Genomic DNA, 26,065 nt, shown 5'->3' on the forward strand with positions numbered 1-26,065 from the left:
AAATTAATATTATTTGTTTAAATTCATTCAGACTGAATAGATTATAGGAAATTTAGGAAGGAATTAATCGCCCAGTGGCTTCACCTTGCCTGCTGCCTAGACGGAGCCGATTTATCAAGACAGGGAAATTATAATGGAGAAAGAGTAATTCAGATAGAGCTGGCTGTGCAGGAGACCAGAGTTTTATTATTACTCAAATCAGTCTCGGGGGATTGGAGCTTTTAAAGACAAAGTGGAAGGTAGGGGCTTGGGAAGTGGAGAGTGCTGACTGGTAAGATTGGAGATGGAATCATAGGGGGTCGACTTGAGGTTTTCTGACTGTCTTCTGTTCCTGGGTGGGATGGCAGAACTGGTTGAGCTAGATTATGGGTCCGGGCGGTGTCAGCTGATCCATCCAGTGTAGGGTCTGCAAAATATCCCAAGCACTGATCTTAGGTTTTATAATAGTAACGTTATCCCCAGGAGCAATGTGGGGAGGTTCAGACTCTTGGAGCCACAGGCTGCATGACTCCTAAACCTAATTTCTAGTCTTATAACTAATTTGTTAGTCTTGCAAAGGCAAACTGGTCCTCAGGCAAGAAGGGGCCCTTTTTCATGAAAGGGTAATTATCAATTTTGTTTCAGAGTCGAACCATGAACTGAATTCCTTCCCAAAGTTAGTTCGGCCTTCACCCAGGAATGAACAAGGACAGTTCAAAGGTTAGAAGCAAGATGGAGTTGGTTAGGTCTGATCGCTTTCACTGTCATAATTTCCTCAGTTATGATTTTTGCAAAGGTGGTTTCAGAAGCAGGGAGACTTAGTAGAAGGTATTGCATTAGGCCCAATGAGGGATGGTGATGCTTGGACTAGGGAGAGACAGCTGTATGAATAGAGAATTAGATAGATTTGAGTTATTTTCTGGAAGTAGAATTGACATGATTTACTAATGGATTAGATGTGAGATTTTATTTGTATGCTGCCTGGGTTTACTTTCCTGAGTAACTCATTGATGGGAATACCATTTTCTGAACTGGAGAAAACTAAGGAGAAGCCATCTCTGCACAGTTCGAGAAATCTGTTTTTGACATATTATTAAACTTTGGAATACCTTTTAGGCAGTCAAGCAGAAATGTCAAATTGACAGTGTTGTAGAGAGAAGTCAGGGCTGGAGATAGAGATTTGAGAATTATTCATAGATAGGTGCCATTCAAAGTCAAGGGACTAGAAGAAGTTATCTAGAAGCAAAGTACAGATAAGCAAGTGTTGAAAAGGCCCAGACTGAACACTGGGTCCACTCAAATTAGGAAGTTGAGCAGGGGAGGAGGCATCAGCAAAGATGGTTGCAGAAGAATCCCCAGAGAGGCAGAAGGAAAACCAAGGAAGTGTCCACTTCACAGAATCAAGGAGGCTTTCATAAAGGGTGGCACGATTATGGTGCTAAATGCCACCAAAGAGTAAAACAAGTAAGATCTGAGAAGTAGCCTTTGGATTTTAATAACATGGAATTTCTGGTGACTTGGCAAAGGCAGGTTTGTTAGAGCAATAAACACAGAAACTTTATTGGGGTGAGTTAAAGACAGAATAGGAGGTGAGGAAGCGAAGACATCTCCTTCAAGGTTTGCTGTGGAGTCAAAACATGGGGTGGTATCTAGAGAGGATAGGGTCAAGGTACAGAGTAGATACTATAAACCCAAGCATTTAAAAACAACGACGACAACAGATAGTATGACAGCAAAGCTAGATTTTCTACTGGACAGAATCTGACCTTAAAAGGAAAACAGAAAAGATATCCAAATATATCTCTCTATATATTGTCATAGACTCAATACTGTGAGTGCACAGTCTGGATCAAATATACTTATAAATATAAGTTCTTTTATCATGGCATATATAACACTAATTTACAAACCTGTCTGTCTCTCTTATTGGAGTCTAAGCGCTCAGACAATTTTACTCATTTTTAAATTATCAAGTCTAGCACAGTGCCTTACTGACTTTTCAATGAATTCATTTATTGAGATTCAGCAATTTAACAATTTGTTGAAATGCAGTTCATTGAGATAGACATAAGTACTTGCCTTTTCTGTCACCTACCCAGTTGCCATTGGTTATAGTTCACATCCTCTGATTGGCTGCCCACTGGGAGGAATTGAAGAGAGTTCCTCCCACTTCCCTATCCTTAGAAGTCATGCAAGACAAGACAAAGATCTTCCTGGTCTCAGATGGAAAAAAGACTGAAGGCAATGGCTTTTCTGCCCCAGAGTGATCCACAAGTGTGGAGTGGTATGTGATGCAGCCTTTGGGAGGTGATGATATTTGGACTAATTTTTATAATGTTGCAATATAATATATTTTAATGTACTATTTGCAAACTTCTTTGTGTGTGCATTTTATCCTCAAAACAACCCCATCCTAGGAATAATTATTCCTAAAATGCAGATGAAGAAACTGAGGCCCAGTGACCTGTCCAAGTTAATTTAACTATTCTAAGTGAGAGAGGGACTCAAACCCAGGTCTGCAAACTCCAAATACTCTGCTTTCTCCCTCTTTCAACCCCTAATGAATCAAGGTGTTTTTATTTCATTTTTTATTTTTTGAGACAGGGTCTCACTCTGTCACCCAGGCTGGAGTACAGTGGGGCAACTATGGCTCACTGCAGTCTCTAACTCCCAGGCTCAAACAATCCTCCTGCCTCAGCCTCCTGAGTAGCTGGGACTACAGCTGCTTGCCACTACACCCAGAAAATTGATTATTGTTTTTTTGATATTGGGTCTCATGCTGTCACACAGGCTGGAGTGCAGTGGCACCATCATGGCTCACTGCAGCCTCGACCTCCTGGGCTCAAGTGATCCTCCTGCTTCAGCCTCCTGAGTAGCTGGGACCACAGGCAGGTACCACCATATCCAGATAATTTTTTGATTTTTTGTAGAGACAGGGTCTCCCTATGTTGCCCACACCAGTCTTGAACTCCTGACCTCAAGTGATCCTCCCACCTCAGCCTACCCAAAGGGCTGGGATTATGGGTGTGAACTACCACACCCGGACAAATTAAGGTGTTAAGTAGAGTTCAGGACTAATATAAAAAGTAAGGTTTAAGAAAGGGATGATAGAGGATAACAGAAATGAAATAACGGGGTCAGCGAAGGCCAGTATTAAAAACTGAGGATAAGATTCATGGGAGGGTGGTAACAGGGCTATGCCTCAGAGGGGGATCAGAATGAATACTAAGTAAACATTGGTTCCAGGAGCCCATCTTGCGTGTATGTATATATGCGTGTGTGGGAGAGGTGTATTCACATTTATGTAAGTACTCTTATTTAATTTGACAAGTGTTTCTTAGGACTCTAAAAGAGGTAGAAGATCTAGTTTATATCCTGATAGTATGCTTACCATCTTGTGAGGAAAACAATAAAAATAAGGATTAGAAAGAACAAATCAGGATTGGGTGCGGTGACTCGCGCCTGTAATCCCAGCACTTTGGGAGGCCAAAGTGGGGGGATCACCTGAGGTCAGAAGTTCAAGACCAGCCTGGCCAACACAGTGAAATCCTGTCTTTACTAAAAATACAAAAATTAGCCAGGTGTGGTAGTGCACTCCTGTCATCCCAGATACTTGGGAGGCTGAGGCAGGAGAATCACTTGAACCTGGGAGGCAGGGGTTGCAGTGAGTCAAGATGGTGCCACTGCAACTCCAGCCAGGGTGACAGAGCGAGACTCCGTCTCAAAAAAAAAAAAAAAAGATTGCACAAATCAGTCAGTGAGTGATCCAGAGCTCCGCCTTGGGGGAAGTCAGTGTTGGGGAGGGGAGGGGAGGGGAGGGCAGGGCAAAGAAGCAAGGAAAGGTTTAGCAGAGATGGCACCTCAGTCTGGACTTGAAGGAGGGCTAGGCACAACGGAAGGGGAACATGTCAGATGAGAAACACTTGAAGGTTCAGTCAGATGAGCAAGGGAGGTTGGTTAGAAAGAGAAGCTACTGGTGTGGCTCCTGTGAACAGAGGTAGGTAGGGCACGATAGAGTCAGGTAGTTAGAAGCCAAGCTGAGGAATTGACACTTAATTCCATAGGTAAGTAGGGGACCTTTGAGGATGTTTAATCAGAAATGGTCAAAGAGGCATTTAAAAAAATAAACCACCAAAAGATCTTCTGTGCTTTCAAAGTACAGTTGTAGTCTGGGTACCTTAATCAACTTAACTATTAAAATAGAGACTGTGTATATGTATGTGCGTGTGTGTGCATGTTACATTTTTTATTCTTACTGAATTAGATTACATTTCGTCTCTCAACTTAAACAAGGTAGTTAAGAACAACTTAGACTATTGTTTTTAAAATATATATGCTGTGATTCTAAGTGGATGAGACCTTAGAAAAGGGGCACTTACCCCTCATTGATATCTGGGAGTATTTTACTATGTGGCTAAACTTCATGCAAGAAGATAAAGCCCAAAATGATGAGCAAAGACCTGTTGATGACATGCGGTAATTTGGAGGAATGATTTAAATAGCAATGCTTCTACTCATCTCATACCAAAAAATAATTAGTGGATTGAATGACTGATCACCAGCTGCAGGTAAGCAGATGCTAGCTTGCTATTTTTAGAATGGAAGCACATGCTGTTTGAGACTTGTTGAGACACATTCATAAATCCTATATTGACATAAATAATTAGACATCAGAGCCAGAATATTTTAATTAAAAGTAAATATCTAGATTTAAATGAAATGTCCTTCTATATCTGAATAGTTTTATGCAATGTGTGCCTAATGGTGTTATATTTCTCCGTCTTATTCTTTTCTTGTCTCAGTGTTGTTGGCAAAGCCTGTGCTGTTGACATGGCCTAGCATTCTGATCTCAATCTGGGCATTACAAGCACCCTGGTTTGTTTTTTTCTTTTTAAACTTTCTTTCTTTTTTTTTTTCTAAAATTTAAGAGCAGTAGTTTAGGGCTAAAGAGCTTCTTTTTTCATATTACAATGCACAACACATACATTTCTATGTATGTTTTTATTTAAAAAGCATTAGTCCCCCTATCTACCAAAAAATCATGCCTCAGATATTTGTTTGCAAGTGAGTTGTTTTCCCATAGAAACAGTGAGGTTAATAATGGTTTAGTTCCTGGGCTGACTTACGATTACTGATTTATGATGTCATTCTTAGCTGAAAGCAATGGTGTTGCAGTATTTTGTTTTTGTTTTTTTTTTTTTGAGACGGAGTCTCGCTCTGTCGCCCAGGCTGGAGTACAGTGGCCGGATCTCAGCTCACTGCAAGCTCCGCCTCCCGGGTTCACGCCATTCTCCTGCCTCAGCCTCCGGAATAGCTGGGACTACAGGCGCCCGCCACCTCGCCCGGCTAGTTTTTTGTATTTTTTAGTAGAGACGGGGTTTCACTGTGTTAGCCAGGATGGTCTCGATCTCCTGACCTCGTGATCCACCCGTCTCGGCCTCCCAAAGTGCTGGGATTACAGGCTTGAGCCACCGCGCCCGGCGCAGTATTTTGTAATTTAGAAAATGAGAAGAAAAAACCCTTGGTATGGAGTGAGTCATTTTTCATGAATATCGGTGCTTAAAGAAAAGCATGTTTCAGGGTACCAGGACCAAGAGATCCACGGGAACTGTGGAGTTATGGGGCACAGTGAAGAAGGGGTTGGTGAGCAGAAACAGCACCCTGCCCAGCCATATGGGAGCCCGAGGCAGAAGGAACAATGTGTGCCTTTATACTTATGGATGTCAAAATATCCTCCCACATATTGAATCAAGTAGAAAAAGTTAATACAATTCCTATAATTTGGGAAACACCTACATAGAAAGCCCTGTGTTGTCAATCTGTTCTCACATAGAGATCAACCCTCATAAACCCACACTGTGGGGGCTGGGGCAGAGAGGAGGATGGGGGACCCTCCTGGCAGCACAGTGACCTGGGACCTGTGGACTGATTGGAAACCACTATTCTCTTTTTAAAATTCTGCTACTGATTATTTTGCTAATCATGGATTTTTGTGCATTAATTTTTATTTTAATTAATTTTTTTTTTTTTAGACTGAGTCTCACTCTGTTGCCCAGGTTGGAGTGCAGTGGTGCGATCTTGGCTCACTGCAACCTTCACCTCCCAGGTTCAAACAATCCTTCTGCCTTGGCCTCCCGAGTAGCTGGGACTACAGGCGCCCACCACCGCGCCCAGCTAATTTTTGTATTTTTTAGTAGAGACAGGTTTTCACCATGTTTGCCAGCCTGGTCTCGAACTCCAGACCTCAGGTGATCCACCCACCTCAGCCTCCCAAAGTGCTGGGATTACAAGAGTGAACCACCACACCCAGCCTATTTTAATTTAAAGTTTGTTTTAGAAATATTGCATTGTGAGATTATTCATTATTTTTATGCATTTAACTACTGAGTGTTTTGGGGTCCCCTTGCTTCCTTTCAGTCCCAGCACCCATGGGAAACAGTGAGGAAGGGAGCTGCATAAGGGGTCCTCCAGGCAAAAAGCTTCCCTCTTTCTTTTTCTTTTTCTCCATTCTTTCTTTTCTTTCTTCCTCTTTCCCTCCCTCTCTCCCTTCCCTTTTTCCTTTCCCTTTTTCCTTCTTACTTTGCATCTCCACCTCCATCCCTGGCTGCTACAGAAGACTCTGCTATGGGCAGGAGCCAACCGGATACTAGGGGCTGGGAGCTGGGAGGAGGACAGAATTTCTGAGGGGTGAATGGCCTAATCAATTTCCACAAAGCTTTAAAATACTTAAATTAAAAAAATGTAGTTAGCCACTCTACATTTCAGAGCCTTGGGGCCAAGTCTGGCTTGTCCAGCCCTAGCAACTGTTAGGCTTATGTATGTGATAAAGGCAGTTGGAGGAGTGAGAAAATCTTATGAAGCAACTGGATAGGGCGAAGAAAAAAGATTTTTTAACAAAGGATGTGTGTACATTTGAGAAAGAGTGCCTGAGGTGGAACCACTTGGCTGTGAGTAGCAAAGTCCAAGGAAAATTGGGGTAGGTGGAGAGGTTTGGGGTTTGGAAGGGCATCATCATCTTGAAAAAAAAGTTGGCTGGGAAGAAAAGGTGATTTGGACAGTTCCCCATCCTGGCCACCGAGTGGTGCTGTCGGTACAAGGCTGTCTTCTTTCTGGAATGAAGGCCAGAAAGGGTCCAGGCACCCTGGGATTGAGATGGGGAGAGGGAGTCTTAGAGGATCTCCCACACAATTTGTGAATATCAGAAATTTACAAATCAGGTTTTTGTAACTTGCGTTTATTTGTATTTATACATCCACAAAATATGCATATTTTAAAGTAATAACTTGCAGAAGACGTTTTCAAACAGTTCTAAAATTACTGTTTTTAGTACTGTGGAGTGTGCTGAAATTCATGAAAAAGGAGGGTTTCCAGGCCAGACCACTTTATTCTGACAGAGCAAGAAACTTTAGGATAATATTAAAGAAGTTAATGGGAGCGTTTTAATGTACTTCACAGGAATTAACAATGACAAATTGTACAAAGATATCATCATTCTTTAGTCAACAGGCTGGGCACTTCTATAGTTGACTGATTGTTCTGTGTGCACACTGACTGTGAGGGACTGCTAGAGAGAGAGGCATGGAATTGAGGACAGCAGGTGGAGGACGCTCACCTCAGCCTCTGTTTTAGTAATGCATTGTTTCCTGTCAGAGAGGAAGTTTTTTTCACATGACTACCAAAAAGCAAATCCTACATACAAGGAATGATGTGCTGAGCTGTCAGACCCACTGTGTCGGGGAAAGGGTGCTTACTCACAGTAGCTGGGTCCTCATTGTGTGGAGACACGGCTAAGTCCCTAGCGTCAATACCAGTGAGTTTATTTATTTTTATTTTTATTTTTTCAAGACAGTTTTGCTCTTGTCACCCAGGCTGGAGTGCAATGGTGCAATCTTGGCTCACTGCAACCTCTGCCTCTCAGGTTCAAGCGATTCTCCTGCCTCAGCCTCCCAAGTAGCTGGGATTACAGGTGCGCACAACCACACCCGGCTAATTTTTGTATTTTTAGTAGAGACGGGGTTTCACCCTGTTGGTCAGGCTGGTCTCAAACTCCTGACCTCAGATGATCCGCCCACCTCCTCCACCCAAAGTGCTGGAATTATAGGCGTGAGCCATCGATCCCAGCACCAGTGAGTTTAAATTCTCCCTGATACCTATGCTCCAAAAAACTTTGAACAATTTGCAGTTTTCTTATCCAAAATTGGGGGAATAAATATCTACATCACAGAATTAACTAAGATAATGTATGCAAAGTGCTTGTTTAGAACAGATACAAAATGGTAGCCATATTCGGTGATAATGCCTGCTGAAGGAAGGCAGAAGCAAGCACAAGCATAAAAGCTCTGGTATGACTCATCATCTCTACATTCTTAAATTGTATGAAGAAGGAAAATGGTCAAGTAGGCTAAAAGTATGGCCTCTGCAGCTGATCCACCTTGGTTCAAATCCTAGTTCTACCACTTCTTTCTTGTTTGGGCATATTATTTAATAATTTTGCCACAGAATGGTTATGAGTAAATGTAAGTAAACCATGTGTTTGCCTTCTTATTATTTTCACTTCCTAGAGCCAGAAGACTTGTACTAAATTCATGACAAGTTGCCTCACTCTGGGACCTGACTGTGCTATATTTGCAACCTGTTCTTTATAAAAAGAACGTTGAGTCATTCTTTTAAAAATTCATGCTGTTATATTGAAAGTGGAAAATTAAATATAAAGTTGTTGTTCTCCATTTCAGGGGAATCACATCATCAATTCAAGTCCTTTCTGGAATTTTCCCATAGTCCATTCAGACTCAAGAAACCAATCAACCGTACAAATGCAAAGAAAAACAGAAAGTATCTAGTCTGTAGAAGCATAATTTTCTTTTTTGTTTAGACTGGAAGTAAGAAGTCTTCCACTTTCCCTGCTTCTACAGCTATCCCAAGTATTCCTACAGTTGGAGATGATGAGTCCTTTTTTAGGTACGGTGTTCAGTATACAGCAGTCCCCCTTTATCTGTGAGGGGTGAGGGATATGTTCCAAGACCTATAGTGGATGCCTGAAATCAAAGCTAGTACCGAATCTCTATATACATTGTGTTTTTTCCTGTACATACATGCCTATGATAAAGTTTAATTTATATTGGGGACAATATGAGATTAATAACAAAAACTAACAACAAAATAGAACAATTGTAACAATATATCAGCATCGCTAGTCTTGCACTTTGAGGCCATTAGGTAAAATAAGGGTTATTGAACACAAGTGCAGAGATACGGTTGATCTGATAACCTAGAGGGCTACAAAGTAACTAATAAGAGGGAAGAATATACAGGGTGAATACGCTGGACAAAGGGATGATTCACATCCTGGGCAGGTTAGTGTGAGATTTTTATCACACTACTCAGGACGGCGTGCAATTTAAAACTTATGTGGTGTTTATTTCTGGAATTTTTCATTAAATATTTTCAAACTGTGGTTGACCACGGGTAACTGAAACCATGGAAAGCAGAATCATGCATTAGGAGAGGACTACTGGAATTGCATTGTTTCACAAGCTAAGCCATTCTGTCACAAGAACACCTTACAATGAGATTTCCTTACCTGCCTGTGCAACGTCCTTTTTTTTTTTTTTTTTTTTTTTTTTTCTTTTTCTTTTTTGGCACGTCAAATGCTTTCCAGTAGATTTAGAATGTGGACCTACCCATATGGAATCAGTCAGCATTCTTGAGCATTCCATTTGTAGTTAAAAGAATTTTGATCCACAACCAGTAATCTTGTTTCAGGAGTGAAGTCCAGGATGTGGAGAAAGCCTGAATGAGAGGCAGGAATCTAGTATCAAGGCAAGGACCATGGAATTTAAGGCTAGAAACCTAACCACATTATTCACAGGACCCCAGGAATGGTCTTTTTTTTTTTTTTTTTTTTTTTTTTTTTTTTTTTTTTTTTGAGTTGGAGTCTCGCTCTGTCGCCCAGTCTGGAGTGCAGTGGCCGGATCTCAGCTCACTGCAAGCTCCGCCTCCCGGGTTTACGCCATTCTCCTGCCTCAGCCTCCCGAGTAGCTGGGACTACAGGCGCCCGCCACCTCGCCCGGCTAGTTTTTTGTATTTTTAGTAGAGACGGGGTTTCACCATGTTAACCAGGATGGTCTCGATCTCCTGACCTTGTGATCCGCCTGTCTCGGCCTCCCAAAGTGCTGGGATTACAGGCTTGAGCCACCGCGCCCGGCCGGAATGGTCTTTTAAAGCCAGTAAAAACTCAATAACTCACCAGTTTCGAACCTTACTCTTTATTAAAAACAGTGGAAATAGAAGATAACACTGGAATTTGCAACATCAATTTCATTGTAAATAGTATACTATTATGCAATAATAGTATGATATAAAGAAGGAACAGATATATGTATGTGTAAGGCTACAAAGGAGACCGAGATACCATGTGCCTGCAGTTCTGCTGACTGTCAGCAGACAGCACTCTCAGCATGTCAGTTTCAAGTTAGGGTACTCCAGGAAGAAGGAAGAAGTGTGACTTAAGAATGGGCGGGGCCTGATGGCTCACATCTGTAATCCCAGCACTCTGGGAGGCCAAGGCAGTTGGATCACCTGAGGTCAGGAGTTTGAGACCAGCCTGGCCAACATGGTGAAACTCCATCTCTACTAAAAATACAAAATTAGCCAGGTGTGGTTGCACATGCCTGTAATTCTAGCTACTTGGGAGGCTGAAGCAGGAGAATCACTTGATCCCAGAAGGTAGAGGTTGCAGTGAGCCGAGATCGCACCACTGCACTCCAGCCTGGGCAACAAGAGTGAAACTCTGTCTCAAAAAAAAAAAAAAAAAAGAATTGTAATCTATTGCTTTTATTTTTTACCAAAAGACGTACCATCTTTTTACAAAGGATAATGTTACATACCTCCTGATTAATGAACTAGAGTCACTTATTGCTGGTTTAGTTTATCTATTACTGGTTTATTCGAAATATAACAACTCATTTAAAGTTCAGCCTTATAATTAGTAAGAAATGTGAGCACACTAAGAGACAGTTCATGCTCTTTTACAAATACAAGTTATTAATGTCTCCTCATTAAATAAAATTTGTGAAATTTGGTATACAGTCTTTGGGGAGTTTTATAAATATTTTCTACTATTTGCTAGTTTATTTTATTATTTACTTATTTTGAGATAGGGTCTCGCTCTATTGCCCAGGCAGGAGTACAGTGACGAGATCTTGGCTCACTGCAACCACCGTCTCCCGGGTTTAAGTGATTCTTGTGCCCCAACCTCCCAAGTAGCTAGGATTTCAGCCACGTGCCACCACGCTAGGCTAATTTTTGTATTTTTAGCAGAGATGGGGTTTTACCATGTTGGTCAGGCTGGTCTCAAACTCCTGACCTCAGGTGATCCACTCGCCTTGGCATCCCAAAGTGCTGGGACTACAGGTGTGAACCACCATGCCCGGTCTATTTGCTTGGGGGAAAGTTACTTAAACTCCCTGAACTCTGTTCCCTCCATGATTAAATGTGGTTAATAATGGTAGCTACCTCACTGTCATGGCATTGTAAGGATTAATCTCTGCCTGCATGGAGCCTGGCACAGAGCAAGCACTGACATGGCAGCTGTTGCTATGATGATGATAATGATTGCTGTACTTTCATTGAAAGCCTCCACCACCCTTGATGAAAGTAGCCATGAATATAAAAAAAGAAATACATTATCAAAATGTATAGATTTTGTATAAAATGTGTTTTTTAAAACACTGTTGTTTTTCTACATTTTTATTTAGAAGTCAGATACACAGAAATGAATCTCCCTATAGTTATTACTCAGTTTAAACGATGATCAATATTTTTACCACTTTTGTATTTTCTATCCCCAGAATATATGTCTGCAGTATTTTAAAGGAAGCCTGGAAATTATGCCATTCTACCTATAAATACTTTAGTATGCATCTCTAATGGCAGGATTCTTTTTAAAACATAATCATCATGCAAAATTAAAAATAAATTCTTAAAACCATCTAATACCATATTTGAATTTCAATACTTCTTTCAGGAATGTCATTTTACAGTTAATTTGTTCAAATCAGGAGCCAAACCATATCTATATATTGCATTTGTTTGTTATCGGTTTTTTTTTTTCTTTTTTTTTTTTTTTTTTTTTTGAGAGAGACACATCTTGCTCTGTCAGCCAGTCTGAAGTGCTGTGGCACAACCACGGCTCATTGCAGCCTTGACCTCCTGAACTCAAGCAATCCTCCCACCTCAGCCTTCCCAGTTGCTAGGACCACAGGTGCGTGCCACCACACCTGGCTAATTTTTTCAGTTTTTGTGGAGATGGGGTCTCACTATGTTACCCAGGCTGTTCTTGAACTCCTAAATCAAGCAATTGTCCCACTTCGACCTCTCAAAGTATTGGGATTACAGGTGTGAGCCGCTGGGCCTGGCCCTTAAGTCTTTCAAATTCTCTTCATTTTCTTCTTATTTAATGCCATAGATTTGTTAGAGAAATCTCTTAGAGATTTTTGTCCTTCCTGATTTGCCTATTTGATTCCTGTGATATTTAATTTCTGTGTCCTCCGTGTTTCTTGTAATTTGGTTTTAGAGCTAGAAACTTTATTAGATTCAGGTTTAATTGTTTTCTTTAGTTACATCACAAGTGGTGCTGTATGTCCCGTTCCATCGTAACAGGAGACATATAATATCTGGATGTCCCAAATTTAGTGAAGCTAAGATTGATCAGTGGGCTCAGATGGTGTCAGCCTGACCCCTTCATTGCAAAGTTCCTCATCAATCCTCCACCTAATGATTTTAGCATCCATTAATGATTGCTTTCTTAGATCATTGCATTAGAGATTCCATGATAGTGATGTTTGTATTTCTATTCCTTCTTTGCATTTATTAGCTGGAATTCTCCCATAAGGAAGAAATTTCCCCTCATTAAGTCTTTGATAATCTTGAAAAAATAATTTATGTAGAAAATACAAAATACAAAAAATACTTGATTTTTCTCCTTTATTAATATTCAGAGTAATAAGTTTGTAAACTGGAAACCTTCAAGTGGACACTTTTGTTTAGAATTACTGTAAAGTTACAGATTTTATACATTCCATGTGTTATTGCAGTCATTCTTATTTTTGCTACTCAAATTGCCCAGTCTTCAACCAATGTGAGTCCCTTTCAGGTTAGCTTTCATATCCTTTTAACAGGACTCCAGTTGGCTTAAGATGAGCCTAGGACATCTTTCTTGATAACTTCCTTGCTTTCTGGCAAGAAAGATATCCCAGGCTCATTTGTCGAGTTCATACTGCAGACCTGGAATCTGGAATCCACCATTTCTCCACGGATGTTTAGCTCTTTCTTTTTAGTGGAAAATGGTGTTAAGAGACCAAAATTGGAGCAGTAGGGCTGCTCATTGCTATTGAGTTGTCATTGCTTCTAGGTCTTTTTGGTTGACAGAGCTTTTTTTAAACAAATAAAAGCCATAAGTTTTTATTTCCAAGTCAAATTTAAGATCACATAATTTTTACTTGATTTCTTTGATTTGATATTTACGTCTATTTTCTCTCACACTGAAAAGTTTGGTTTCCAATGGCATTAGCATAATTACTCACCAGTTTTAACCTAAGATATGCCTATAATAATGATGGGGTTCAGAATATGCTACCCCCAAGTATGGCACCTTGGTATTTGAGAAAACAGCAGAAGCAGGAAAGTCATTCTCATCTTCCCATCTTCCTCTCAACCCTTCTCCCTTAAAGCAGGTCATAAAATCTAACTGACTTCCCTCTAAAGTAGGTCATAAGACCTCAACTCCAGAGATAAGTTTCCTATACCCTGTAAAAAGGAATATCATTATCCCTGAAGACACGGAGATGCCAAGAATAATAAACAGGTCTTGCTAAGTTCTCCCCAGTTTCTTACCATTAGATCAGACCCTTTTGTCCTCCAATCACGTTTCTTCACAATTATCTACTTTTCTTCATCAAGCTTAGCATAAAAATACAGATTTCCCTGTTTGTTTGGGTCTTCATTTCAGAAGGCTCCTGTGTTGTGTAAACTTGCATTAAATAAATTTGTGTGCTTTTCTCTTGTTAATCTGTCTATTGGTATATGGATGTCATCCATGAACCTAAAGATGGGTGAGAAATCTTTTTTCCTCTATAATAGATTTAAAATAATAGTAATAATATTGCTACTATTGGTAAGATTACTACTACACTTTTTTTATTTGTTATTTTTATTTTTTGGGATGGGGTCTCACTATGTTGCCCAGACTGGTCTCCAACTCCTGGGCTCAAGCAATCCTCCCACCTTGGCCTCCCAGAATGTTGAGATTACAGTTGTGAGCCACCATGCCTGGCCCTGACTATACTTTATTTCCCTTCATTTCTTTGCCACCAAATATTGTTCTGCATTTTGCTTTTTTAACTTAACAATATATTTTGGTCATCACTCCATGTCATTATATATAAATCTCCTTCCTTTTAACAGCTGCATATTACTCCATTGTGTAATTACTCCATTGTAGACATATATGAATTATTTTCAATGTTTATAACAGATTTTACATTATTTCTCATATTATCTGTTGAATGCTGTGATAATCAACATATTCTAGAAACGTTATATTTGGCTAAATTTAATAAAGATAGAATGCAAAGATTGGAAAAAATGGCAACTGTTAACTAAACATAGTAGTTTGAATTTACACCACTTGAGAAGGGAAAAATAAGTTCAAAAATGTGGTGGGTGGAGAAGCTAGCCTGAAACGATCAGTAACTTAAAATTTTTACTGCCAATTAAAAAGTGGCTACCATTTGTCTTAACACAAATTCCCTGAAAACAGAGCCTGAGGTAAAAGGGGTGGGGTTGTAGGGGCAGTTTGTGCAATCTTAGGGAAGTAGAAGTGAGGAGAAGGAGAGAGGAAATATTAGGATTATTAGGTTGGTGCAAGAGTAACTGTGGTTTTTGTCATTGAAAGTAAGGGCAAAACTGTAATTACTTTTGCATCAACCTTATAAATGGAAGTTTTTTTCCCTTTCTTTCTTTTTTTCTTTCTTTCACCTTTCATCTCTCTCTCTCTCTCTTTTTTTTGAGACAGGGTCTCACTCTTTTGCCCAGGATGAAATGCATGATGCAATCATAGCTCACTGCAACCTCAAACTCCCAGGCTCAAGCGACACTCTCAAAATGGAGCATGTTTCTGAGCTGATCTCAACTCCACAACATCTCTGGTTTCCCAATGGTGGAACCGCACTCCATGGAACTTCCTGCAGTTCTGGTTGTATCACCTGGCCCTTGCAAGCCGTTGCTAGAGAAGCCCGAGCCTCTCTGGCTCTTGGTCTGTTTAGGCTGGTGGGCAAGCACGAGGGTCTCTCCTGGTCAGTCAGCTTCACGTGTTAGGGTTCCTTGTCCTATGACGGGAGGAGGTAGCAGCAACAATGAGTGTGCTTCAAGACCCCAGAAATGGCCTCTGTTGCTATGATGGCAACCAGGCTGCTAAAGGAGGTGCAGCCAAGCCAATCTGGAGTGGTTCACAAACAGCCTAATGCACAATGCTAAATGAAATCGTCTAAGTCTTCTGTCCTTCAGAAATCTTTCAGAACAAAAGCTATTTCTGACACAGCAAGAAAATATCTTAAAAAGTCATCAGATATTTTTCCTTGGCTTTAAACAAGACCGTAAAGCCAGTCTGGTTGCACACACCTGTAGTTTCAGCTATCTGGGAGGCAGAGGTGGGAGGATTGCTTGAGCTCAGGAGTTCTGGCAGGTACGCAGTGCACACCTGGGAATAGCTCTTGCACTCCAGCCTGAGCAAGAAAGCAAGACGCTGTCTCTGGAAGAAAAAAACAAGTAGCTCATTCTAGTATCTAAACATAGCAATGTACACCTTTAATTAACCAGGCTGTAGGCCAGTGCTGTGGCTCACCTGTGTATTCCCAGCACTTGGGGAGGCAGGAGGATCACTTGAGCCCAGGAGTTGGAGACCAGCCTGGGCAACATAGTGAAACCTCTGTTTGTACAAATAATTAAAAAAGTATCCAGGCTTGGTGGTGTGCACCCCCAGTTCCAGCTATTTGGGAGACTGAGGTAGGAGGAATTCTTGAAAGCCAGGAGTTGAAGACAAGCCTGGGCAACATAGTGAGACCCTGTGTCTACAAAAAATAATTATCTGGTTGTCTTGGCACAGGCCTGCAGTCCTAGCTACTCGGAAGGCTGAGGTGGGAGGATCACTGAGCCCAGGAGACTGAGGCTACAGTGAACGATGATCGCCCAGCTGGACTCCAGTCTGGGAGACAGAGGGAGACTCAGTTTCCAAAAACAAAAATGCAAGAACAGTCGTCATAGACTTGACCTGGGACATAACTTTTATGTGATGAAATTAACAATCTTTTAGGAAGAAATTAGCATTTCTGATAAAATGTATTATAATTACATTATTATAAATTCAAATGGAATTAAATATTCTGAGAAACTAGCTTCTCAGTCTCTCAGTTGTCAGTCAAAAGTTTAATGTCTTTGGCTGGGCGTGGTGGCTCAGGCCTGTAATCCCAGCACTTTGGGAGGCCAAGGTGGGTGGATCACGAGGTCAGGAGATCAAGACCATCCTGGCTAACATGGTGAAACCTCATCTCTACTAAAAATACAAAAAATTAGCCAGGCGCGGTGCCGGGCGCCTGTAGTCCCAGCTACTCGGGAGGCTGAGGCAGGAGAATGGCGTGAACCCGGGAGGTGGACGTTGCAGTGAGCTGAGATCGCGCCACTGCACTCCAGCCTGGGCGACAGAGAGAGACTCCATCTCAAAATAAAAAAAAGATAAAACAAGTTTAATGGTCTTTGAGCCAAGTATTGTTCCTTTTCTTTCTTTTTTTTTTTTTTTTCCACAAAATATCTCTAGATTGAATCTTAGAATTGACTTAAGTCTCTTGTGGCAATTTTGAAATGAAAAAATACATGCTCATAATTAAATTACCTGAACATTTTAAAAAACCATCATGAGGTTCAAATATCAAATATTCGTAAATATTGTTGTGATGATAGACATGACTCTTATTTTTTCCCTTAATAATGATTGAATGTTTATATATCCTCCATTCTGTCTCACTCTATGATTAGTACATTATAGTGGCAATAATCTTAGGAATCTAACAGAGAAAAATGTTGCATTTGAAGACTACAGACTGCAAACCAATTTGAGCCAGGTTCCTTGACATGTCGTGCTATTATTATAGTACTTTACATATAGTAAACATTAATTACATATATGTGTAAGGAAGCAAGAAAAGAAGAAAGTATTTCATTCAAACTCCTCTCTCTCCATCACCATTGGCTAATATCATCATTTGTATAGTTAAGAACAACACAGGCACTCACCACATAGTTTTTGAATAAATGAATGAATGGCAACCCTTCTAAGACTATTGGATACACTGTTGTTTGAAGGCAAAGAGATAGAGTGGATACCTTCAACTTTTTTCCTGTCTTATGATTCTGTGGTTTCTATGACTACTAAAAGTTAGCTAGGTAGAAAATTTGTTTTAAAGTCTGAAAACCAAAATGCTTTCAGATAAAAGGCAGGGAGAAAAATAGTCTTCAACATGTCCACTTTAGCACCAGGAAAACCTAATATCAATATCACTATCAATGATATCATATAAATATCATTACATTGATGAGCAATGTCAATCCCTAAAAACTATGTATACCAATAGCACTAACTTGTGGCCAGAACAAGAACCTTAACTGTGCCAAATTTTATTCTATTCAATAGCAGCTGCCTCGTTTTCAGTTGTGCACATCTGAATGCAAGCAATCCCTGTCTGATGTGGAGTTTCTTGCACTGATAAGGAAAAACTGCTGAAGTTGTGAGGCTGCTCCAGGCAGAGTCATCATGTGAGTCATATGAAAGCTCCACACTGCTGACCTCTGGCAAAAAGGGAGAGAACAAGGATAGGAGAGGCAGTGGGGGAAAGGTTCAAGTGCGGGTTTTCTCCTTGAACCTAGAAGATTATGGGTCAAGAGCTGTGTGCAAAGACTGTACAGCCTGGATGCAGCTGCTATCGTTGTTCAGAGGGAGGCGAGGCACACAGCTGTCGGAGGAGTCAGCCTGAGACCATGGAGGCTGCGTTCAAGGTATTTGTATCCCAGGAGGAGAGCATCTTTCTCTATTGATAAACCAAGGAGTTCAGACACTCCCTTTTTGTAGCAGGGTCTGATTCTTCTGCGGTAGGTCTAAACCAATAAAATGAAAATTCTATTAAAGTCACAGAAAATTTATGGCTGTAGTTATCAAATTTGGAGAATTTCTTGTAAACCAAAAGGGAAAAATAATCCTTGGCTTTGGGTTGCACGAAACTCACTTGGCTTGAAGTAGTTCTCTCGAAATCTCTAAGGTCCTAAATTACAGAGCTGAGATTTAAAAGGCAAGCTGCAGTATTAGTTGATATGCTATGGATTCGAAACTTTAGTAATTAGTTCATGATTATTAGCAATGCAGTAGTAGATTATTCCCCCACAGCAATAAATTAAGTGGACAGGAAAAAAAAAAAAAAAGCCAGAGTTAAACAGAAAAAAGTTGGAAAACATCCATCAAAGAGATTTAGGTTAACCTAAATGTTAAAGACATATTTTTAGGTGAAGAAAGAATGTAGTATTTCAGGAGTTGATACCATTGTGGTCTTTTTCGGGGATCTTTCAAGAAAAGTGCCTTTTGGGGGTACAGGAAGCTTAGAAAACATGTGAAGAGTGAAAATGAGGCAAATAAAGAAAAAATTGTTTTACCAGGCACTGAATCTTTACTTTGCATAAATTTTATTTCTGCTCTTTCTTTTTTCTCTAGCTAACAGACCTAAAAGAAGCATCATGTTCCATGACTTCATTTTACCCCAGGGGACGTCAGGATGTCCGTGCCCAGAAGTTCAAGAGTAAAAGGCCACGGAGTAACAGTGATTCTTTTCAGGAAGAGGATCTGAGGCAGAGTTTTCAGTGGGTGAGTGAGCAGCTGATGTTGATCAAGAAGAATTTAATGTGTGCTTGTCTAGGGAGGCCGGCCCTTATGTCCAGGGCAATTACTGAGCGAGCCTTCCCAAGTCTGCTCTGGAAATGCTGTCTAATTTCCCTGGAGAAAAAAGTCAACACTAAAAAAAAGTGCTCTTTCTCTCTTCCCTTTCACCCACTCCTTTTCCCCATTCCCCTAAAGCAGAGGAAGAGCCTCCCTTTTGGAGCAGCCTCATCTTACTTGAACTTGGAGAAGCTGGGTGAAGGCTCTTATGCTACAGTTTACAAGGGGATTAGCAGGTGAGTGACACATAGCTGGGATACACTTTAGAGATAAGGGTCCTGCCCCCTTAATTCACATTATAAAGCCAGGTGAGACATCATAGAGGTTCATAGCACTCAGGACCTGGGCAAGACACCATGGCCGACAGGGAGAGAGACATGATGACTTAAACAGCCTTGAAAGAAAAACAAACCTGCCCTGCCCTAATTAAAATCAGCCCACTTAAATGTTTATCAGCCTTTCCCTTCTTGCATTCAATTCAGAGAATTCAAAGAAAATAGACATTCTCTACCACTGACCCAAAGAACTATTACCACTCTTCAGGCCGGTGGGAGGCACAGTTGGTAAAGCGTCTCTAACAGGTTTTTTATATCCCTCCCTAAATCACAATGACAGAGGTTTGTAATGGCAACCTGGAGTTTGCTGCTTCATTCCTCCACCTGGCCTTTATAGAAGAAATTGGAGTTGGTTTCTGCAAATTATGGTACATGCAAAAGATGATGAATCCTAGATTTTTTATACTTGCAAAATATACAAAATGTCTGGAGAATAAAAATACTGCTTATCTAAAAGCTAAGTACTAATTTTGGTAAACAACAAACTTTGTTAAATATATATAAAAGATCCATGAATTCCCTTGTCTTTTAGTCAAGGTGGGAAAGTTGGAAGGTCGTTTTTTCTTTATGTTACTCCAATAGATAAAAATAATGGCTCAATAGTGGTTAAATATTAATTTTAAAAATATAGCTGATCCAAGTGCAGTGGTATTTACTACTTGATCACAACCAGCTACAGATTTCTTTGTTCCTTCTCCACTCCCACTGCTTCATTTAACTGGCCAAAAACAAAAAAAAGAAAAAAGAAAAATTTTATATAACTACTATGAGACTAAATATTCATTATTTATCTTAGTATTTATGCTGTTATTATTATTTTTACTTGTTAAAACAAGATTGTAGGGGACATACAATTTTATTTTATTTTATTATTTATCTATTTATTTATTTTGAAATGGAATCTCACTCTGTCACTCAGGGAGTGCAGTGGCACGATCTCAGATCACTGCAACCTCCACCTCCTGGGTTCAAGCGATTCTCCTGCCCTGGCCCTTTATACTTTCTTAATCTGTTTTAGTCATGGTGTATATTAACTTTTTTTAATGCTGAGAATATCTGCAATAAAAGACCACATTTGATTTTATTCTAAGGTTCCTCATATCAGTTTGGCCATGGTAACTGTTTCAAGATGGCTCAGATCTGGGGCACCCTGGAACATACTTGGATACATGGGTACCATGAACACTTCTGATCTTCCCTTCTGAGTTCTGACTTTGTCCCACACAAACAGACCTTTCTAGCCCAAAGTTTACACAGAATTCACTCATCTTTTCTTCTAGTTACTGTATGTTTTCTTTTTCATTTAACTCTTTTATATATTGGGAATTTATATTGTATATTCACAATCATCCCAGCTCCATTTACTAGATTTTCTTTTCTCTGATGGTTTGAAATGCTGCCGTGATTACATATTAGATCTCATGACTACTTGAAATTGTTTCTGTTCTAATCTTTTTAAAAAATCATGTTTCCTTAATCTATCTTTTCTTATATTTGTGCTGCCTTTTTTTTTTTTGAGATGGAGTCTCGCTTTGTTGCCCAGGCTGGAGTGCAGTGTCACCGTCTCGGCTCACTGCAAGCTCCACTGCAAGCTCTGCCTCGCAGGTTCACGCCATTCTCCTGACTCAGCCTCCCTAGTAGCTGGGACTAGGGACTACAGGTGCCCGCCACCACGCCCGGCTAATTTTTTGTAGTTTTTTAGTAGAGGCGGGGTTTTACCGTGTTAGCCAGGATGGTCTCAATCTCCTGACCTAGTGATCCGCCCACCTCAGCCTCCCAAAGTGCTGGGATTACAGGCATAAGTCACCGCACCCAGCCTTGATTTTAATTATTGTTGCTTTAGACTATTTTTAGAATATATCAAAACTCTAAATTAGAGAATTATTGACATCTTTGCTCTATTAGATTTTCTAATACAAATATCCTGTAAATATCTAATACAAAACAGTCCCTGGAATGGTCATTTACAAGACCCTATACAATCCCTACCCTCCATTCCCCAGCACACACTCAGCTGCTCTCTGTCCTCATCTCTCCTTCGCCTCTCCTGCTCCAATGCCAGGACTGCTCCTGCCTCAGTCAAGGACTTTTAACTTGCTGCTCCCTCTGCCTGGAGCTGCCTTCCACTGTTCATGCACACAGCTGACTCCTCCCCTCCGTCAGATTCCCGGTTCAACTGTTACCTTATTTATAAAACTGTAGTCCCAGCTACTCAGGAGGCTGAGGCAGGAGAATCACTTGAACTTTGCAGGCGGAAGTTGCGGTGAGCTGAGATCGACACCACTGCACACGAACCTGGGCGAGAGTGACACTCTGTCTCAAAAAAAAAAAAAAAAAAGGTATAAAGCATTTTCTCTTATAAACATACTTGCCAAAAAACTTTTTGCAAGGTTTAGGGGAGAATTTCACGGAACCATGTTCTGAGGAAAATACATCATAAAACTTTTAAACAAAATTTAAAAGACATGATAAGGCAAACAAAAGAAACTGGGGAAAAGTATGTGCAAAATAGTTCAATAAAAAGGTGGGCAAATCAGCAAATCACAAGAAAAACAGAAAAGATCCATAAACGTATGAAAAGTCAGTTTCACATATGGTTAAGGAAATGTAAATTGAAATGTGATAAACCTTTTTACCTTTCAAATAGGCCAAAAAAATGAAGATGAAAGCAAAAAGCAAACCCACATGATAGGGCTATCTCAGAGGGACACAGGAGCCAACTGAAAGAGCTTCCAAAGGACAAAGCTGCAAAAATTTGAGCAACCAAAAAAAGTGGTGTTAAATTATAACCCAAAGTATAAAATAAATATCTATGAGTTCATACTGATATAAATAAATTATTCAATACATTAACAAATGGGAGAGAAGAAACAAATCTTTCATGCCAAATAAATACAAATAATTTATGTAGATAATATACCTTCAAAGAGGTACAGCAAAACTCTCCACTCCTTAAGTGTGGGTCATTCATAGTGGCATTTCTCTAAAAGTACAGTATGAAAAAGGGAGAGAAAGAGTAACTTTATAGTAGAGAAACCTGACCAACACTGTCTCAGACAGGTGATTAAGGTCAACATCAAAAGTCATAAATCATGATGATGGTATGCACTCTTTTTTTTTTCAGATGGAGTCTTGCTCTGTTGCCTAGACTGGAGTGCAGTGGTGTGATCTCAGCTCACTGCAACCTCCACCTCCCAGGTTCAAGTGATTCTCCTCTCTCAGCCTCCTGAGTAGCTGGGATTACAGGCGCATGCCACCACACCCGGCTAGTTTTTTGTATTTTAGTAGAGACGGGGTTTCACCATGTTGCCCAGGCTGGTCTTAAACTCCTGAGCTCAGGCGATCCACCCACCTCAGCCCCCCAAAGTGTTAGGATTACAGGCGTGAGCCACCACGCCTGGCTGATGGTATGCACTCTTAATATGATGTGATAAAAATGGTACTTTACCTCCCCCAAACCCATAACCCAGTCTAATCATAAGAGAAATATCAGAAAAGTTCCAAGAGATGGGTATCCTACCCAGTACTTAACTAGTACTCCTCAAAACTCTCAAGGTCATCAGAAACAAAGAAAATCTGGGAAACTGTCACAGTCAAGAGGAGCCTAAGGAGACAGGACAGCTAAATGTAATCCTGAATGAGATCCTGGACCAAAAACAAAAAAGACATTAGGTAAAAACTAAAGAAATCCTAATAAACTATGGACTTTAGTTAGTAATAATGTGCCAATATTTGTTCATTAATTATAACAAACATCATATTAATGTAAGATATTAACAATAGAGGAAACTAGATGGGAGATATGTGGGAACTTTCTGTACTGCATTCTCAATTTTTCTATAAATCTAAGACTGTTCTAAAAAGTGAAGTCCAAAAGCCCCCAAAACAAAACCTGCCCCATGTTGGTGAGGGAGTGGGAGAATGGCCATTCTCATGACCAGTTAGTGTACCATTACTCCGTGGGACAGTTTGGGAACACGAGTGCAAATCAATAAAAACACGTGCATTGCGTACCCTTTGAATCAGCAATTCTGCCACCACTTTAAGGAAATAACTGGGGTTTTCTGAAAAGATTTGTCAACAAGTATGATCATCACAGTATTTTTGTAATAGCCCAAAGCTAGAAACAACGAAAAGGCTTTTGAAATTGGCTAAATACAGTATAGTATATTTATATGATTAAATGTTAAATCATTATTAAATATTGGATCATACAAGAATGAACTATAAGAGAAAAGTTACATGGAGGAAAAAAGGTTACTAACAATATGATTTTAATCCCACTGTATTAAAAACAATGGATTTATACCTGCATTAAAATCTTCTCTATTCTAGGCACTTAGCTGAGAAATGAATAAAATGACAAATGAAGGGACAGTAGGAGGAAATGAAGAGAGAGAGCGAGCTAGTGGTGTGACCTGGGAAGATCAGGTAGCACCTAGAAGCCCGCTGTAAGAATTTGGCTTTTATTCTGAGTAATGCATGGAGATATGGTGGTTTTTGAACAGAAAAGTTACTTGTCCTCATGGTCATTTTAAAAGCATGCCTCCAACTACTCTGCTGAGAATAAATAGTGGGAGTGCAAGTGTCTCAGCAGGGAAACTGTCAGAAGACCACTACAAGGCTGGGCATGGTGACTCGTGCCTGTAATCCCAGCTCTTTGGGAGCCTGAGGTGGGTGGATCACCTGAGGTCAGGAGTTTGAGACCAGCCTGGCCAACATGGCGAAACCCCATCTCTGCTAAAAATACAAAAATTAGCCAGGCATGGTGGCTGTAATCCCAGCTACTTGGGAGGCTGAGGCAGGAGAATTGCTTGAACCCGGGAGGTGGAGGTTGCAGTGAGCCGAGATCGTGCCACTGCACTTCAGCCTGGGCAACAGAGCAAGACTCTGTCTCAAAAACAAACAAACAAACAAACAAACAAAAAACAAAACACTACAATAAGTCAGATGAAAAATAATAAGCTCCAAATTTTCTATAATGGACATATATGTATCACTTTAGTAAAGAGGGAAAATGCTTTGGAATATATATGTTATATATGTATTGATATATGCTAAACTTTTTATTTTGAGAAAATTATAGATTTATATGCTACAATATGTTTTGAAGTGAAACTGCTTTTGTTTGATCTTTGGTATAAATTGCTGCTTAGAACCACCTCAATAAGTGTGTGCCCCTCAATCCCTCTTTTCTAGAATAAATGGACAACTAGTGGCTTTAAAAGTCATCAGCATGAATGCAGAAGAAGGAGTCCCATTTACAGCTATCCGAGAAGGTAAGAACAGCAGAAATGGACCCAACAGATCTGTTTTGACTCCTTGATTTGGTAAAAAATTTATTGCATTGATCCATTCAGCATCTAGTTTTGATTCTTCTGGAATACTATAATTACATTTTTATTTTTCATACAAGTTTTTCAAGAGCATTTACACTGCTATTTTATTACTTAATTTTGAGGAAATTGAGATTTAAAACTATTATATCACTTGACCGAAACTATGAATTCACTGAGCAATTACTAATACTTTCCATGTGTTTGGCCTCATGCTAGGTGCTAAGGCTATACCTATATAACCTCAGAAAATTCCTATAAAAGAGAAAATATATAATCACACAAATTCTTACTGGGAAATTTGCCTGAACATAACATGTTGTTAGCTAGCACCTGGAGATTTTCCAGAAGGTATGCATTTTTAGTGTTCTGCCTGTATTTTGTCTGTGCCCTGGGCAGTATAGCAAATCGGTGAGGAACCTGGTGTCAAATGGACTTGGGTTTGAAGCATAGGTCCACCAATCACTAGTGGTATGATGTTGGGTAGATTACTTTAACTATTTATGACTCAGTTTATTGCAGAAAGAGGATAATAATAGTACCTATTTCATGGAGTTGTTATGAGGATTCAACAAGAATATGTATATAAAGCATTTATCACAGAGTCCATTTTTCAGAGTTCAACAAATGTTGACCATTATTATTCCATTCTTCTTTTCCTGGGTAATGTCTTATTTACCATCAAGATAACTAATACTTTATAATATAAAATATAAAGCCAACATAGTGAAATGAATCATTAAAAATATAATTTATCAACCCTTATTGCATGAGCCATTTGAAATAAGATGATGATAGGATTGCTGTGCATTTCAGCAAAATCCCAGAGAAATGGCACTTCCCTGGCCTTATTTTCTCCCACTTTTAACTACTTATTTTCTGTTCTTTACTAAGCACATGCTATATGCAGATTATGCTGCTGGATGCTGTGAAGGATGGGAAGAGAAACCCATATCTTTGTTCTGTCATTTGTAGTCTTAACGGAGCACATGATTCAAGTCACAAGTGTATAAAAGACATAAACTAAGATTTTAGAGAACAAGTTAGTCTCAGTGTGACTGATGGAGTCAGTAGATTTTGAAATGAGCTTGTAAGGATGGGTTGTGCAAACAGGCATGGAAAAAGCAATTTGGAAAATGAGTTTATAACTGAATTTGATATCCTTTTCAAAAGTCTTTCAGAGCCCCTGGGAAATACATCATTTTGAATTTAATTGGAGGGCCAAATGGGCTATTGGTTTAGCCAGAGATTCATCCTGGTAGGATCAGGTGCATTCTGGGAGAAGGCATGGTTTTAAATGTTTAATGTAATGGAAACTGCATTAACTAATGTACTTATTAATGGTCTCCATGAAAGGATGATCAGATTTGGAAAGAGATGTA

At 39.9% G+C, this 26,065-nt stretch overlaps 1 protein-coding gene across 8 annotated transcripts in view; it reads left to right on the plus strand.

The window, feature by feature from the left end:
* The window catches only part of LOC105468092 (cyclin dependent kinase 15), a 117,348-nt gene that overhangs the window by 7,471 nt on the left and 83,812 nt on the right, over positions 1-26,065 (plus strand). For 4 of the 8 annotated variants that reach the window (XR_979284.2, XR_979285.2, XM_011718054.2 and 1 more), the window contains exons 1-4: positions 17,855-18,084; positions 18,791-18,940; positions 19,151-19,248; positions 24,547-24,626. Coding sequence is in view for 6 of the 8 variants with exons in the window: in XM_011718054.2 (XP_011716356.2) it covers positions 17,962-18,084; positions 18,791-18,940; positions 19,151-19,248; positions 24,547-24,626 (451 nt within the window). In the remaining 2 variants the exon portion in view is untranslated. The other 4 variants (XM_024788606.2, XM_071073193.1, XM_011718055.2 and 1 more) reach the window with 4 other exon arrangements.

Source organism: Macaca nemestrina, chromosome 11 (assembly GCF_043159975.1).
Source record: "Macaca nemestrina isolate mMacNem1 chromosome 11, mMacNem.hap1, whole genome shotgun sequence".
Taxonomy (NCBI): Eukaryota; Metazoa; Chordata; class Mammalia; order Primates; family Cercopithecidae; genus Macaca; species Macaca nemestrina.